Source organism: Pocillopora damicornis, chromosome 7 (genome assembly GCF_964200805.1).
Source record: "Pocillopora damicornis chromosome 7, jaPocDami1.2, whole genome shotgun sequence".
Taxonomy (NCBI): Eukaryota; Metazoa; Cnidaria; class Anthozoa; order Scleractinia; family Pocilloporidae; genus Pocillopora; species Pocillopora damicornis.
This window is the reverse complement of record NC_142676.1, coordinates 22426674-22443418: the sequence shown is the minus strand read 5'-3', so window position 1 is coordinate 22443418 and position 16745 is coordinate 22426674. Positions and strand designations below refer to the sequence as shown.

General features: G+C 38.0%; 2 protein-coding genes across 10 annotated transcripts; one reads left to right on the top strand and one right to left on the bottom strand.

The window, feature by feature from the left end:
* Positions 1-712: 712 nt before the first annotated feature.
* On the bottom strand, positions 713-13985 carry LOC113672074 (uncharacterized). Of its 9 annotated transcripts, none has more exons than XM_089212748.1 (2): positions 13652-13985; positions 713-2411 (listed from the first exon to the last, which is right to left on the bottom strand). In XM_089212748.1, exon 2 carries the CDS (start codon positions 2348-2350, stop codon positions 1685-1687), a length of 666 nt encoding a protein of 221 aa, XP_089068874.1. In that variant the 5' UTR covers positions 2351-2411; positions 13652-13985; the 3' UTR covers positions 713-1684. The 9 variants fall into 9 exon arrangements, with proteins under 9 accessions (XP_089068874.1, XP_027044149.2, XP_089068871.1 ...); XM_027188348.2 differs by lacking the exon at positions 13652-13985 and adding an exon at positions 12497-12607; XM_089212745.1 differs by lacking the exon at positions 13652-13985 and adding an exon at positions 7868-8016.
* Positions 12562-15250, top strand: LOC113672075 (uncharacterized). The gene has a single exon (XM_027188351.2). It carries the CDS (start codon positions 13178-13180, stop codon positions 13706-13708), a length of 531 nt encoding a protein of 176 aa, XP_027044152.2. The 5' UTR covers positions 12562-13177; the 3' UTR covers positions 13709-15250.
* Positions 15251-16745: the final 1495 nt, after the last annotated feature.

The window sequence follows — 16745 nt, the reverse complement described above, 5'->3', positions numbered from 1 at the left end:
CTCTTTGCGGTGACTTTCCGCATCCACGTGTCCTTACACACATATCCGTGTCGATTCGTGGAACGTTCTGAATCAGCGTGAACGTGCGTTACTGGAAAAAGCGTTGAACGTAATACGAACCTCACACAATACAGGGAATGTTACGGTTTGTTTAATTATCGCCTAGGGCGGGTTGAATAAAGCATTCCGACCACAAATCAATCAGATTCTAGAAAGTGCGGAGAAAATGGGGAGGTCGCGAAATTCAAATACGTGCTATGAGTGGTACGAGATGTTAATGACAGTGCGAGTAGCGTTCTGAAAGCGCTCTACAAAGATTAGCTTTTTTTAATATTGTGAACGCATTGCAGCAAAAATGGACTACCGAGCTAATTGTTTAAGTATCTTTAACGTCAAGTGGTAAATTTTGAGTACACAGATAATATATCAAATAAGAAAATTAAAGAGTTTCTATGATCAGTTTTACCTGATAATAAGCTGAACTATTTCCTTTAAGATATTGGACTTTTCGAATTAAGTTTCTTATCAAAAATATCGTATTTTTGTCGAGCTTTTTTAATTATTTTGCTTTGAAAACGTTGAAATTTCAAAATAGCCCGAGAATTTAAGCGCCATTCGTTTAAATATGCCATGGTTTTAGCTTGAAGCATTTCAAAGGGGTTTGTTGTGATATTGTTGTGACTTGTTTGGATAAAAAACAAAATGAACCAAATACATTAAACATGATTTTTCATTTATTTTCATTTTAAGTTACTTACGGGCGTATTTTTGCATTCATATACCTCTCTTATGAAATTTTCTGCAGCCCTTTTGTAAGTTCCTCATGTAAATATTTTAGTCCTCCCCGCTAAAGGAATATATTTAATACAAGAGGTAAAATGTAAGAATAGATTTTAATGGCGCACGCTGACTGTGTTGAAGCGCCAAGCTGGACCAGCTTACAGATTAAAGTTTCTGTCTCGCTTTCAATCTTTGTTGTTTCGCGGTTGTCATAATAATGAGAGGCATTAAATTGTTCTTCAGCGACAGGGGAGGTTGCAGTTCTTTCCTGCAGAGTTCCACCTTTGTCATGATTGTGAATTAATTTGTGATATCTCATCTAAAGCGGACCAAAGGGAAAAAGCTTATTTTTCTCAATATCCGCCAGAATGCCTACCGGCACAGGCGAAAGTATCCGCATTTGACTCCCCTTTTTAATTGCATCCTCTAGCAAGCCGAAACTGTCTGGAGTATCTCCTATAAACTTTATTTGCTTTGGAAATAACAAAAATAATTACGAACTGCGGGATATAGAGGTTGTACCCAGAAATTACAATTTTTTGAATCACGAGCGGTTGGTTTGTAAAACTTGTCACATCGAGAAAAAGATATCTTAGCTAATTGAAGACATGGTCCTTTTTTATGTATTGCCATCTCTGGCTCCGAAATATTTTAAGTTTAGCTTTAGAGGCTATATTGATTCTTAAATGTACTAGCGAGACGGTTTTTCTGAACTTTTTTCGACATCAGACTTGGCGTTAGTTCACTTTCCAATCCGAATCTGTGTCCTCCACTATGCCAATATATTCGCTTACTCATGATAGTTTGTCACCAGGTTAAAAGGAGGCAAAGTGAAACCAACCCTAAAATCATTCCGTTCGCATGGTGTCTGCTCCATGATTAAGAGAACCGCATTTTGCATCTTTTAATTGATGTAAGAAGCGTAGACTCGCTCTGCGTTTACCTTATCTTCGTCACTATCATAACATTCGCTTTGGCTACATGAAGTTCTGGATGCAAATTCTTGATCATTTTTAAAGTCATCTTCGTTTTCTAATGGAGTAGAATTTGTCGGTCTTTCCAAAGCGTCCTCAGTCGCCGAAAAAATCAACTCGTTACATTCCCCCGTGCTTCTCGAGCGGATGCGCGGGTTCGTTTCCGTGCTACTGCTACGACTCGGAGCTACACGTCCGTACGACGCGCGTGGCCTCTCGCGATCTCGAGGCCGAGCGATTTTTGGCGTGCTGTATATGTCTGGAACTTTTGGCTTGCCGCCGAGTGATGCAGGTTCCTCGAGCGCACGACATTCCTTTCCTTTCAAAAGCGTCGGCCTGCTCAGAACAATGTCGTCCCCCGGCCTGTGTTTTCGCTGGCTCCTGTGTGGGTCAAATTGATCCAAAGAATCCAGCATTTTGCCATTCAGTGGAGGGAGTCTTTTCAGCTTGTCACTGTTAATATTCAGAACCGGATTTGCTGGAGTTTTAAGCAGTCTTTCTTGCTCAATAATCAGCCTTAACACTGCAGTTGATTCTTCGTCATTAAATTTGCTCCGCGGTGGAATTCTACGATAGTTATCAGTTGTATTTTCCATCCTTCATCCGTTTTGTTTTATCACTCATTACCAGTAAATTTTATTCATGTCGTTCTTTAGCCTGTGAAAGGAAAAATCTTTTTAATGTCAAGATGGTTGAAATATTGACAACCTTACGCCGGCAATTAACACTAATATTTTCTCGTGAAATAAAAAATAAGGAACTACTGAACCAATTTCCATATTTTCAAAATAAGTGTCAGTTAAAGATACCGAAGAACACAAAGTAAAAAACATGTTTTCTTCGTTCTGTGTAAAACTGTCTTATAGACTATAACCTTGCCATCATGTTTCTGTATGGCCCAAAGACAAGTTGAAAATGAAGGCAATTATAACCTCAGAAAATACCTGTCAAGTTAAGCTTATGCTTCTGAAGACGAAATTGGCGGATGAATTAAAAACGTGATGGTGACATTTCGAAGAGGATCTCGAGCACCGGTTTTATTAACACAAGAAATCCGCGGCTACGTGACCGAATTCGAAATGTGTAGTTTTAGTTGCTGTGAAAAGCGTCTCTTGAATGTTACATATCCTTGCTGGCGAATCGACTTTTGTGTGTCTATGGCAATTAGTTTTTCATTTACGCTGCATTCTTTGTCACGTTAATTAGGTGCAAAAAAACTCACCATGTTCAACGCTGTATGCTATTATGATCGAGACTGATCAACTTGACTCTGGATAGGATTCCCCTTTTACCATCATAAGCACTTACTGATAAAAGACGACATTTCTGCCGCTAGATATCATAATGGAATGACTCCTTCGATGTATGCGCTTCTTTAAGGGATCCCCGCAATGTTTTCAAAAACAAGCATACTGCGGACAGGTGCAGGAAAGGCGCCACACTGTTTTTCTTACTTGTAACCATAGCGACAAAACAATGAGTCGCCGCTTTTTCCTCACAGAACTCAAAATTTGATCAAATTTTTAGCTTTTCGATAGCTGCAAAAGAGTTTTGTTATCACCATCGGGGGTGAAAATAAAGTGGGACCTGGCGCTGATTTGTACTGTTTTCGAGCGCTCAAAGGCAAGATACTTATGTGATGTGAGAGATTTGCAAAATTCAATTTCTCTCTTATGTCAAGTTTGTGTCAGCTATTGTAAACAACTTACGCAGCTACACAAATTTTGTATTTCTCGATTGATTGTTTGATGGTTAGTATAGCCTCTAACCATTAATTAAGTTCATGAAAGGGATAAGGTAGTTGGAAAAGTAGATTTGAAAACCGTTAATTTTAAAGGACAAGTTTCCCATGCATAGTTTTGTCATCTGGCATGTAATTTTCTGCTTCTTTAAAATCGCATCAACTAAAATCATATATTTTGGGAGCAATTACTGGATTACCATAAACGCTTTGTTTATCCTGAAGATTTTAAAATTTTTTAAATTCATTCCTTGTGTGAATTTCTGACGAGATTTCGCTTGAATAAAAATAGAACCTGCCGTGAAAGACTGAATTCTCAGAAAATGATCATGTTTCCGGAAAGAAATGCATTTGAGAAGGATCCAATTTCACTTTATGTCTGAATGGATTGTCTTTCCCCTCTGACAAGTTTCGCAAAAGTGGTAAATGTATATGTGTTTTAAAATAAAATTTGCTAAAAATTAGTTAAAAAAACCCCTGCTAAGGCACTTCCGTCACATAATTTTACCGTCGCGCTGTATGTTGAACAACTTTTCTGGAAGGTTCGAGGTTATTGCGAAATAGAACTTCTCCACAGGACATTGATATATTTCCCGTTGGCAAGGTTAAAAAAGAAAAGCAAAACAAACTAGTGGACTCCTTACCTTCAATAGACTGAGTAAATCAACAATTAGATGGAGCAGCGTGTTGGGAAAATTTTCATAACGTTCCGTCGCCAGCTTCGCAACTCCGCTGCTTCCACTTAAAAATTTCGGAAGACACTCCAAGAATCGGCGACTATTTTAATCTCGAATTGAAAGTTTAGTATGAATACTGTACAAAGGCTTTCCGGCACTATCTGATATCAAGGTCTGACTCCCGAGTTTGTATACGCACCTCTAGAAAGAGCCTCAGTTAAGCAGGATTGGCTTCGAACTACATCTACAGTCAAACAAAAACTATTTCATTGTTAGTTGTTTTGAAGTTTCTTTTGTTTCCACGGTATTAAGCGCTCAAGATTCAACTTCTTTTTGCCAATTTGATAGCTTACACGTAACTGAAGCGTTGGTTCTGGAAACTATTAAAAAAAGCAGAAAAGTGAGATATTCAAAGATTGCGTACATCGCCCCTGGGGTTGCTTTAGAGATCTGAATACATCCGTGAGGAGAATACACACAACATTACCAGCACTCATGAGCTAAAATGTTGTACGAGATAGAGTCGAGTTTGTAATTAAACTTTGGTCAACAACTTTTTTTTTTTACAAATTTTGGTCAATACGCCATTTTATCGCCTGCCAAGAAATACACAGAAAGGCGTTGAACTGAAGTACCTTCTGAAAGTTAAGTGTATCGTAGAATAAAGAAAATTAATTTGTTCACAAGAAGACCTGTTATCATAACTGCTGCAGGTTATTTTTTTCCCAATGTTCAAATTATTGGTTTTTGTCAAAGTTGCATAGATATAAAATATTTACAATAGTTTTTTTGAGATATCTTTTGGTAACTTTTCTGTTCTTTTAACATCGGGTAAGCCTTACCGCAGTCTTTCGTTTAATTTAGATTTTCAGATAGTTGCATGCCGCTTATTTAGTCTATCTTCTGGAAAAACATAGCTTTAGGCTAAGTTTTTCGATTGGAATCATTTAAGTGTACTTTCAAGGGTATTTAGATTGTCCAATCGTAATTCAAAGCACGAAAATCCCTGCTGAAAAATGGTGATATTTTTTTACTCTCACTTAGGATAAAATTCGCTGTCGGTCATTAAGTGGGAGCCTGCGGTTAATGAGTGAACGTGCGCGGTGCCCATATTTTTCTCTTGCTTAAATTTACAACTACGTTCGTTTGCAGAATGGATTATAACGAACAGCAGTGGCCGGCAGAATTTAGTTTGTTCCCCAAGAGGCCACCCATGCGCGGTGGTTACCACAAAGTCAAAATAGTGATAGTGGCATAGACAAGGGGTGGATTGTTTTAAATCCTCTTTCAAACGGAAAATTTATGAATCTTTTCGTTTTAAATGTAAACCTAAGCCACTAATATTGAGTGAAATTTAAAAACAAGAAAGGTTATTTGAATAATAGACAATGAGTTTACATATCATGGAGGAAGGAACCAATTCATTTTCTTTCTTTTTTTTGAAGAGAAATCGCTTTTGAGATTTAACATTTGTTTGAAAAGAAAGAGAATACATTTAGTGAAACAATTACGTTTTTCTTAGTCCAGAGTTTAAATCGTATAAAGCGCAATAGCTAACTAGATATGTTCCCGTTATTATAGAATGCAAATGTATACCTTATGGTATGCGTTGATGTCTGTGGCACGGAAAGCTCTTAAAATACGTTTTTTAGGTCGATGTTTCGAGCCTGAAAAACCACCTTGACCGGTGCTCTAATTTTTCTGAAAATTGTCCCTTTTTTTATCTCGAGGCCGTTATACATAACGCAAAAAGTCGACGAATACACTGTTCAATTTCTTGTAAAAATGAATGTGGCATCTTAGAGACACTATTGACGAAAAAAACTATTATTTCTTTGTCAATGAAACATCTTAACTTCTAATCAGTAAGATAAAGTATGTGTGGCAAAGTATTGAAATAAAAGTAAATTCAAGAAATTCCTCAGCTTACCTTAAACAATTCCAAGAGAACTATGTTTCAGTGGACATAAATAAAACCTCCTGAGAGAATTTATTCATTCGCTAAGACCAATCTATCGTTAAATAATTCATGTTGTATTTTCCGTGTCGAGTATAAAAACATTAACTCGTATGTTCTAGACGTCAGAAGAGGTCATTAGTAGTGGAAAATCCATTAATTCAGACCTATGTTTATAAATGAAGAGAGGAAATAAGAGCCTCCCTAATGGGCCATCTTTCATTCGGTGACTTCTTGGCGCCAAACCAATAACAAAAACTACTCATGCTGCTCCTTTTTAAGGTTGAAAAAAGGAATATATAATAAAGGATTACAAAAAAAAGGCAGACACGGTTTCATCACAGGTGGATGAAATTATAATTGAGTATGCTGGAAAATAGCAATTAGTAATGTTTTGACAACTGGTATGATAATTTGATAAAAGGCATTTTATAGCGGCTAAATTTAACAGCGTTATTTAATCAGCCTCATGAAAATTGTATAGGAATAACGTTTCTTTTCACGCGGAGGAATTATGAATGTAGTCTCTAATAACTTTATCAACCAAATAGTTCAGACATTATCAAGAGTATTTCATCTGCTTTTGGACATTACCTATACAACCGAAAGACAGAGCAAAATTGAAACTTCTCGCTACTAAAATTTGTTTTATTCCTCTCCATTGCAACTCAAAATTAGTAAGGAATTGTTGTGCTAGAAATAAATTTTTTCATTTTTACACTGAAAAGGCCATATATTATTCCAAAATTGTAAAATATTTCCTTATCATCAGTTGCTAATAAATTCAGTACGTTACCCCTCATATCGTCACGATTCACCCCTCTTTTGCCTCCAAGAGAAGGCTTATTTAACTTCTATAAAATTATAGGCTGTTTCAATTTCGAAAACTGAACTTCCATAAAGCGTAGTTTAGTGTGGTCGATCTATTGATGCTGACCGAAAGGAAAGTGGGCTCAGGTGTAAATGCTTCGTCAATTCATTGTGACATCGTGTATCGCGTACTTGAATCAGTTAAAGGAAATAATATCTGGCGTCCAGAACATAACTCTTACACCGTTGAAACTGGCTTTGATTAACTTCTTACTAACCGAGCGTGAGGGCCCTACTGGGGAATATCGTCCCGAAGTTCTTGGCAGTACGGACCGAGCGGAGCTAGGTCCTTACAGAAGCGACCGAGGGTCAACTTTCCCTTGTACGAATCGAGCAAGCGAGGTTAGTAAGTAGTAATATATGGCACTCGGACCAAACTTGTTTATAGTATATTCAGGCTTTTGCGACCAAAAATACACAGCACAGGACCGTTTCCTTGAAAACGGTCCGTATGCCAAAAAACAGACCGAACATGAACCAATCAGTACGCTCAGATTTACCTCAAGACTACCTTGCCTGGTAATAATTTGACTAATTGTATAGCGAATGTTTGAAAGAGTTATATATGGGAAATGGTTACTCACTCGTCCATGATAGCACGTAACAACCATTAAGAAAGGCTTACCAGATTTGATTTCATTTTATCGCGAGCGCTTGAATGACTTAATGGGAAATTGTCAGTCACTTGTCCATTACTTAAGTTTTGCATCGCTAAACAACAGCCTTATTTTGCAACTGTGCATGAAGCCAGCTGCACGTCTTCGATTTCTTTACAGATTTGGACTCGCATGTCGGTAACAATGGATTCGTTCATTTTCGCCTCGCAAACGCATTTAGAAACTGTAAGAACGAAATTTTTGATACTCACAATGGTAGCATGACTCTTTTATCGGATAGCCGTGAAAGTCCTCCAAAAATTACTAGATTTCCGAGCAAGCTTTCTTGATTGTCGTCCATGTAGACAATTCTCGGTCATTACGGAATCGCACCCATTGAAAAGCGTCGCCCGAGAAAAGTGGGGTACCCATATGCTTTGCGGGCGCAATGACCTGGGAATGAGGTTGCAAACGCTCACCGCCAACTTCGGTCGCTTTAGATCTGAATTGACAAATTCCCAAACGGGAGTTGTAAAATTTCGCTTTGCGTCCGTTTAGAGACAATGGAGATACAATTGGAGCAATTAGCATTGTTTCAAAGTGACGAAATGCTCTTTTCGTCGGTAAAGAGCGAGGGCCGCGTTTGCATATCAAAAGAGCGTGAAGTGTTCATCCGTAAGCTTATGAGCGTGAGCGTGCACCTACGTGGAGCGGGAATCTACAACGTATACTTAAGCTTTTCGAAAAGTAATTAGACTACCGACGTGTTATCTGAAACTGACGGCAATAACGGGCCAAAAAGGAAGGTAAAATTCCGCACAGCCCCACACTACATTATACGTTCAGTTCTTGGATAGAGTGACAAAAACAATACTTTACCATTGGGAAAGCAGATTTGTTTTACGATAGTATGGGGCAGTACGGAAATTTTACTAAAAGGAATATTTCTGTGATGTTTTGCTTTCTTGGCGAAGTTGATGGTCGAACCTCGCAAATCTGCCGCATTTGAGTCTTAACACAAATTGAAAACCCGGCATTTGAAAGGTAATTTAATTTTACATCTGACCGATTTTTAAACAATATAACCTAATCAAGATAACGCCACTAATTACGTCTATTCTTCTTCGATGAAAAGCGCTACGTTTCGGTTGTCTGCACAAGAAACAATACTTTCGAACACTGCGTACACGGGGGATTACATGATTGACAGTCGGATTGACAGGCCTGCGTGAAGTTACGCATGCTCTCTTTCTCTTTTCTAGCTTATTTGCATTTTCCCGTGCGATGTTTTTCAATGGGCGCGATTAAACAAAGTTTACCGCCTCTGATGTACACCTGCACTATGTGATTAAAGTTAATCCCTTTGTTGGGATACCGCGTAAGATTTGTTGCAACTTCATTACAATTTTGCGGGCGTTTGCGGTGGGATACAATGAAGTAAATATTTCGAATTTCTTTGAAACAAAAAAGTGATCGCGTATTTGTTTCCCAAAGTATTTCAAGTCTCTATTATAAACGTTTTACCTTTTCACTTGTGAAATTTTTTTTCTACAGATAACGAGTGCATGTGGGGAAATTCAAAATTTAATTTTAATTATTTCCTCTATGACACACCTTAGTGTTAGGTTGTCGTACTGGTGTCACTTCCTACCCTGACTTGTTAACACTTCCCTTTTCTGTTTGTTCGGATGGTTGAATTAAGAATACTGTCAACAAAGTAGATTGCTTTTCGGATAGATATCACTATGCAGGTAACAGTGGGGGTAGCCAAGGAAACCGCCTTAAAAAGTTACACACTTCAAAGCTAATAGAACAATGGTTTTCGGGAACATTTTTTTTCAGTATTGACAACTCGCCGCGCATCATATTCAAAGTCAGCCAGTTTTTTTTTTCGCACTGTCTGCTTTTAAAATGTATTTTCTTGGAAGTCATATTTGGAACCATTCGAAACTGTCTGTCACTCTTTAAGTTGTCTGCTGAACGTTATGTTACGTATACTATGCTGATATTTTTATCGAGTTTTCTTGTTATCCGGGAGCTGTAAACCAAAAGACAATAACGGGAATGGTCCCACCATCTTCTCTTTACAACTACATTCGTTTGCAGAATGGTAAATCTCACAGTGACGAGCATTTATCTTTTTGAGAATTCTCATTTTGTGTTCGATTTTGAGTTCGATGTTAATTTTTTTACCTCAGTTGAGATTCAACGTTTTCGCACCTCTATAACCCGGGTATGAATGCCGCCGACCCAATTGTAATGCGACACTGAACCCCCTGGCAACTTGTTTTGACAAACTCCCCACTGGAATTTTTTCTCACGTTTACAAGGCAGTAAAAGTTATGCCGTATGATCGAAAACAGATGTCAGAAGTTTGCGAAGTCAGTTAAAATTCTGCCTTGGATAAATTCAGAACTTTTTTAACGATGCGAGAAAATTATGATGAGAAATTTATTCAGATTTGTTGACAATAACCTTACCTCTACTCACCACATACTTTAATTTGCATTTTTAATCTTAGGAAACGCAAAAGCGGAGCACAAAACGAAAATTTACACAGAGTTCAACCTCCTAGCTTTCATATTTCTTTGACAGATCTTTCAGTTTGACGAAACGGTCACTTCTCCGTAAACTGTTTCCGCAAAATAAGCTGTAATAGCGCGCGTGAGGTCCAGCTTAATCAACTCAACGTCAGCGTTAGCTAGTCTTCAATTTTAATCAAATGAAATTGTCTGTGAATCGGAGTGATCCTGGGTGTTGAGAAAGTGTTTCCGCATAAACCAATGAATATGCAGGAAACTAATTTTGAAACAATAAAAAAGCGTTACTTGGAACAAGGTCGATTTTTGTAGGGGGCTTCTGATAAATCGTAACTTTGCATTCGTTGCCGAGTAATCCATCATCACGATATCTTTTCGTGTATTTTCTGCGATCAGTCGTGAAATTTCGCCAAATGATCACTACTAAGTTGGCAGGTATGCTGTCACTACGGCAATCACGAACAACAACAAAATAATATCAGGCAAAGAAATTGAATTGGCTGAAATAACAACAGCAGCAAGAAATTTTAACTGAAATGTGTATTCCATTGCTTTTAATAAGTTAAGTTCAACAAAATTACGCTCTGCTGGTGACCTTACCAGTATTAACCAAATTCACAGCAGTGTTTTGATAGGAAACATTGCATCCTTCGCCGCCAAGTTTGTCAGGTAATACTGTAATTTTGCCTCACCAAACAATCAGCGACAGCGTGAAAAAATTTTAATGCGGCTCCCACATGCATCAACATGAAGACTACGTTGATACAACACCACTAGTTTTTATGAAATTTAAACTTCCCAATCCGGCCTTTTTGATTTTGCAGTGAGTTTGGTAGCCGTTGGGAAATTTTTTTAAAAAAAGTATCTAAAACTCGGTAGTAAGAATAATTGTGTATTGTTCCTTGAAAATGTTTTTGCTTTTACGACAATGTGGGTCACTCTTTAATTTAACTGAAGAGGCTTGCCTGGAAAAAAATCACGCTCTGTTTCAAGTACTAGAATCTAAATTGCATTACTAAATCTCTGAAATAGACGGAAGTTTTTCTTTCTTTTGAATGCTTTGGCCTCTTCCCACAGCTTGCTGTGTTTGTCCCACAAGTAGAGTTTTTAATTGCTTTCCCAGACGGAAATTGAAAACTGTGAAAGTTAATTGAAATCACAACTGTTGTGAACATACACGCGAAGTCGATTGACAAGATAACATTGAGTTTTTAATTTAGCATTATTCAAACTCACGTCTAGAATCTTGACTTGTCTTTCGCACGTATTGGGGTCAAATGCAACCTTTTATAAATCAATACCTCAGCTCTTTTGTTCAAAATTAATTGTCGAAGCTCTCGAAGCACTCCCTTGAATCACCGTCTTTGTCTTACAGTTAATTGCTCACACGACTTAGATCAAAACAATGGCTTACCTTCGTTGGAAATTATTAACTCTAAAATTCATTAGCACGTTTTAAAAGAATGCAATAAAGGCCGAAATAACGGCAGCAAGAAGTTTAAATTTTATATAATTTTTAAAAAGTATTTTTAAGTTACTCATATTTAACGTTTTTTTTTAATTTTTTATCTCAATATTTAATGTTTTTGATATGCGTTTTAATAAGATACTAGCGCTCGTGGGCCATTTTAGCTAAATTTCTCTGTTATATCCAATCGTTTATAAATAATTTCTTTATTTCTAGATTTATTTCCTTTGGTTTGCGATTCCTATTTTATCATTTATGTGGTAATGAAAAATGAAATAAGAACTTATTACGTCGGCCATCTTCACAATCTTTTCTTTTATCGATATTATCTATACGTGTTAGAACTTGAGATGATCTGGTAAAGTAAACGGGCATAAACCTTTGATCTCATGGTTGGATCAAAAAGGGCTTAAAATGATGTCGCTGAGATTCACTGTGAACTGATATCGTTGTATTTCGGTCGGCAGTTGTACCTGCAAAGCCCTTCTTATTAGTCGGGTCGCTATAGCGAAATGCAATTTCAATGTCCTAGCCTACACTGTGAGCAGATCACGTCAAGATCTTCTCTGACAAGAAGCAAAGTAAGAGATTTTTACTGTCATCCAAAACAATGCAACTGACTCTGTTCACTGTAACAAGTAATATTGCGATGACTGAGCTTTACCTTCCAGGAATTAACGCAGATTATTGGTGACAGGTTCATATTATGAGAACAGGCGATTAATAATTGTTACTTAGCCGTGGAGATTATTATGAAGTGGACCTTGCCCGCTTTAGATTTATAAAGTTTCGAAACCTTAGAGACGCTGTGTGTTTCCAAATTTCGGGTCTCTCTGGTGAATGTTAACTTAAATTAATCGACCTCAGTGAAAGAAATATATACTCAAACTTACCTCCTATTAAATGACGAATTTTTGCTCCTTTTTTCGCTATTCCCTCTTCTCTCTGGGAGACAGTTGTTTCAATATGCTCGTGTTACTACATACACTGTCCTCAGCGTGAAGCTAAAATACCCAACATGCGAAGTTACTTCAGATTTTGTCAGAAAAAGTAATACTTTTTTAATCTGTTGACTCAGTACAGAGCGGCGTTTGTCAATCTAACCTTGACAGCCAACATAGAGCGAGACAATGGTGAAAAGAAAGGATTTAGGCGGAAACTTTCGCTCTGTTGACATTTTCTGCGCGTTTTCATTAAAAAGGCTATTTTTCGCCCCTATTGTGGAGGGCTTCGAACAGGAATATTAATTGCGACTAAAACACACAATTAGGGTTCGCCAATGGCGAGGCGTAGATGACAGCTGTTGTCAGAGATCAATGGCGTGCGCGTTTAACAGTCAAATCCCGATGTTTTCTTAAGATTGTTGATTCAATTTACCTGCCGTTGCCAGCATTCATCGCGGAGAGTCCGTGATTAGCAAGCGCTTGTGAAATCCTTGCCGTCAAATTCAAGCGACAAGGATGGGATTTTGAATTTCAAAAAAGACGACAGTTTAAAACTCAATAAGACCCGCTTAGCGTCTGAAAGCCGGGTAACGTTCAAGACGTTGAAGATCGATTAAGCAGAGCATTGTCATGGAGAGCGCAAAAATTCCCATGCGAGGTAAAGTTAAAGATGCCGAAGCTGAGGCTTTGCTAAAATTGCTTCGACGAGAAAAGGAGTTTAATGATCGGTTCTCGGCGCCGCAAATTCATCAGAGGACTCCTTTACCCGCAATAGGAGGCAGTGGTAACAACACCGAGACACAACAAATTACAAGTTGCGACAGAACAAATGGAGCATTCCTGACACAAACATTTGAGAATGAAACTGGCTTCTCCAATTCCGATATTGGGCATAGCAAGGAGTTGGTTAATGACTCAAAATATTTATGGTCATCAAAACCAGACGTGAACAGTAATTCTCAACCTCCTTCGTCTTCAAAAGAGTTCTACATTCCCCCGTTCACGCGGAAAGGAGAGCAAAGTTCGTGCTACTCCAAACACGAACGACAAAGACATGGACGAACTTTGCCACCCCTTGAAATACCCGTTAGTCCCTATTCTTACCTTCCCGAACGTCCCTCGTGTCCTAGACCAGAATCACCGAAGTTCTGGGAGGATTAATTTAACTTCGATTGGAAACTTTCAACCCGTGCAGACGGTGAGCTTGGGTTAACAAACCTTGACGTGTTCAAATGTGTTTTCCCGATGTGGAACAAGTTTGTAATATGCCTGCTCTTTTGGCGAATGTGTCAAGTTCAATTTCCATCTTTGAATAGAAAATTCCGCTGGATAGATCTCAGCGCTACAACATAGTGTGAAGTTAATAAGAGTTCATTGCGACATTCTTTAAGAAGCAAACTCTCGTTGAAGGAAAGGGAAGGAAAACACCGCTGGGTGTAATTTCGCATATTGTCTTATGGATCTTTCAAACATCTGTACATAGATACATTGATACCTTATCATACGATAAAAAAGTCATATGTTGTGCGCCTCAAGGAGTTAATTAGCTTTCTTGGTCGGTACAATTCAAAACTAATCCAATTGTTGGATAACGTAGTGACATAAAAACATGGAGAACTGTGGCTGGCAAAGAACTCTCACTGGGTTTTGGAGTTTCGTGGGCTGAAATCAATATGACTTTAGCAATCTTCCTCTGGACACTTTTACTTGTAACAATGAATTCAGATGTCAAGATCTGGGTTATGAAATTTGTGGTTACAAGGATTTTGAACATGAAACGATTGACACTAATTCCCAAGAACAACAAAACCCGATAAAAAACCCTCAAACTCAAGTACTTGGAACCAACGGGTTCGCGAATTTCCACGGCGACGTGATCTTGTTTTTAAACTAATTTTCTGGGATTGATGACTAACAGTGTCAACCGCAAAGTAACAGGAAACTAAAATAACAGGTACAATTTGTCACAAGACAATTCACGCGGCCATCCATCTTAAAATAAAAGTTACGACCTTGCTTTGGTCTCTCTTCAAAACATCAAAGGGGAAAGTTGAATCAGTCGCAACGGTAGTTTGAGTTCAAAGTGGTTAACTTCGCTAACTTTCTGCTAATGTGAAACTATATCCCCAATAAACGGTCATTCATTTCATTTGCTATTCTTGTTTCCCAGCACGATTTTACGAATGTTTACTTTATTCGAACGGAAACAATTGGATATTTTTTCACTAAAAGGGTTCGATGGTTGGCGCAAGTTACGAACGCTGCACGTAAGGTAGTTAAAAACAAAACAAACAAAAGTTGAAACAAGGAATAAAAGAGTCGAAAACTATAAAAGACTTTCAAAATGTGGGTTCTTCTTTCAGTTTTGAAGTCGTGTTTGTGTTACGAGTTTCGTATGTTAATCGACCTTCACACGAGTTTCACATTTGCATAATTGAACTCGAGTTTGTTCGAGATCCTTGTGTAAATAGTAAAACAAGTAAAAGCACTTGAGTAAAACCATTAATGGGTTGCAAATTAGTTTGAAATCAGATGTTGCAACCGGATAGACAATTTTAGAAACAGTGGGCAGTCATTTCTAAAAGCGAGACAGCTTTGCATCTGCCCTCACGAAAAGCCCTTCTATTTGCTTCTTCTTATCGTTTGCTTAGTTAAAAAAACAGACTTACAGTAAAAATAAAACCACACAAGGTATTTCTAATATAATTGCAATGGAGTGATACTAATTTACAGTCAGCCCTTTCCAAAAGGACGCGCAGTTTGTGCGTAGAAACATAAGTGAATACTTAAATTACTTGGCGAACACTGAGTGAAAAGAAATATGAAAGAATAACCTAGAAGTCTAATTCGCGTGTTTTTCGAGACGAAATTTACGCTGTCGACTTAAGCTTCGTTTCGTATTTTGTTTGAACTGCGAAATATCTTGTCTTAAACAGAATTAGCGATTTCGTGAGAATCCACTGAGGTTGTTTACTGAACTGAAGCCAATTATCAACATCAACTGTTTAACTGTTTTAAATGTGCCCTTTTTTGATGCCCGTTTTGATGCGCGTTGTGTATCCAGCGAAATTTGCTTGGTAGACGTTTGAAATTCAGTGTTCAACATTAACCCTTTCAAGCTGTTTATGCTGCGAAGTTGTCGTCGGCGTTGGATAGAGGACCTCCACAAACAAGGTGGTGAGAGAAAGAAAAAGTTGGTAACAAAAAAAATTTGATGAAAAGCAGTGTTTCTTTATGGTCGCCTGGTGTTTTTATTAAATAGCAAAAAGGATTGCTACAAACAGAAAGTATGAATATTATAAAGAACTTTGAAACAGTGAGGCCATTATACGAACGATCCGTGAAAACAAATTAAACCCGCCAACAGTTGAAATAATTGAGACGACGAGGGCTGATAACCGCTGATAGAACGCAAAACGGCAATGTAGAGTCCAAAATGAGAAAAAATGAAGCTGTGGACACCAATTTGATGTGGTTATCTTTTTTTTTGCACGGAGTAGCAGCAAGAAAAACAGCAATCCGGTAGCAAATACCGACTCTATAATTACTGCACATGGCGATGACCTTACAGCGATTTGTTCTTTAAGGAGGTTTATGTTTATCTTCGGTTTTCGATTGGCCGTTGACTTTAAGTGTGCATTAGCTAATTGCACTAAAGTCTGATCAAGGAGGCTTTTGTAAACAGTTTAGGGTGACACACGTGGAATTTAAAGTGAAAACATTAATGAACGGCAAATAAGTTGTAACTCAAAGCGCGAAAATAGTTAACTTTCCCTAATATAGGCAACCGCCCTGTGCAGGAAAAGGTGGTCGCAGCGGAAACAGCGGCAAAGTTAGTGCGATGCTTGTGGAATGGGGACGACAATATTTCCATAGTAAATGAATAAAGGGGATAATTTTCTAAAGAAACTGTGGTGCTGCGTCGGTGGGAGAGTATAACAGGGTAATTTAGTATTATCAGCTGAGTTGCTAAGTAAATTGGCCACTGTAAAGGGTTTTAGAGCTGACATTTCAAACAATGCTTTCCTTCGCTCTGACGGAAGGCTAACGCTCGAAACGTAAGCTCTAAAACCTTTTACGGTGGTCGTACGTTATCAACTCAGTTGATATTACATAATTACCCTATTTCCGCAGTAACACTATCAACGCAAAATGGCGGCATTTTGAAAATTCCCACTGCTTGTTTTCAGCTTATGTT

What these genes read in the sequence shown, in the direction of transcription:
- LOC113672075 (XM_027188351.2), top strand. Translation starts at nt 13,178, where the DNA reads ATGGAGAGCGCAAAAATTCCCATGCGAGGTAAAGTTAAAGATGCCGAA.
- LOC113672074 (XM_089212748.1), bottom strand. Translation starts at nt 2,350, where the DNA reads ATGGAAAATACAACTGATAACTATCGTAGAATTCCACCGCGGAGCAAA.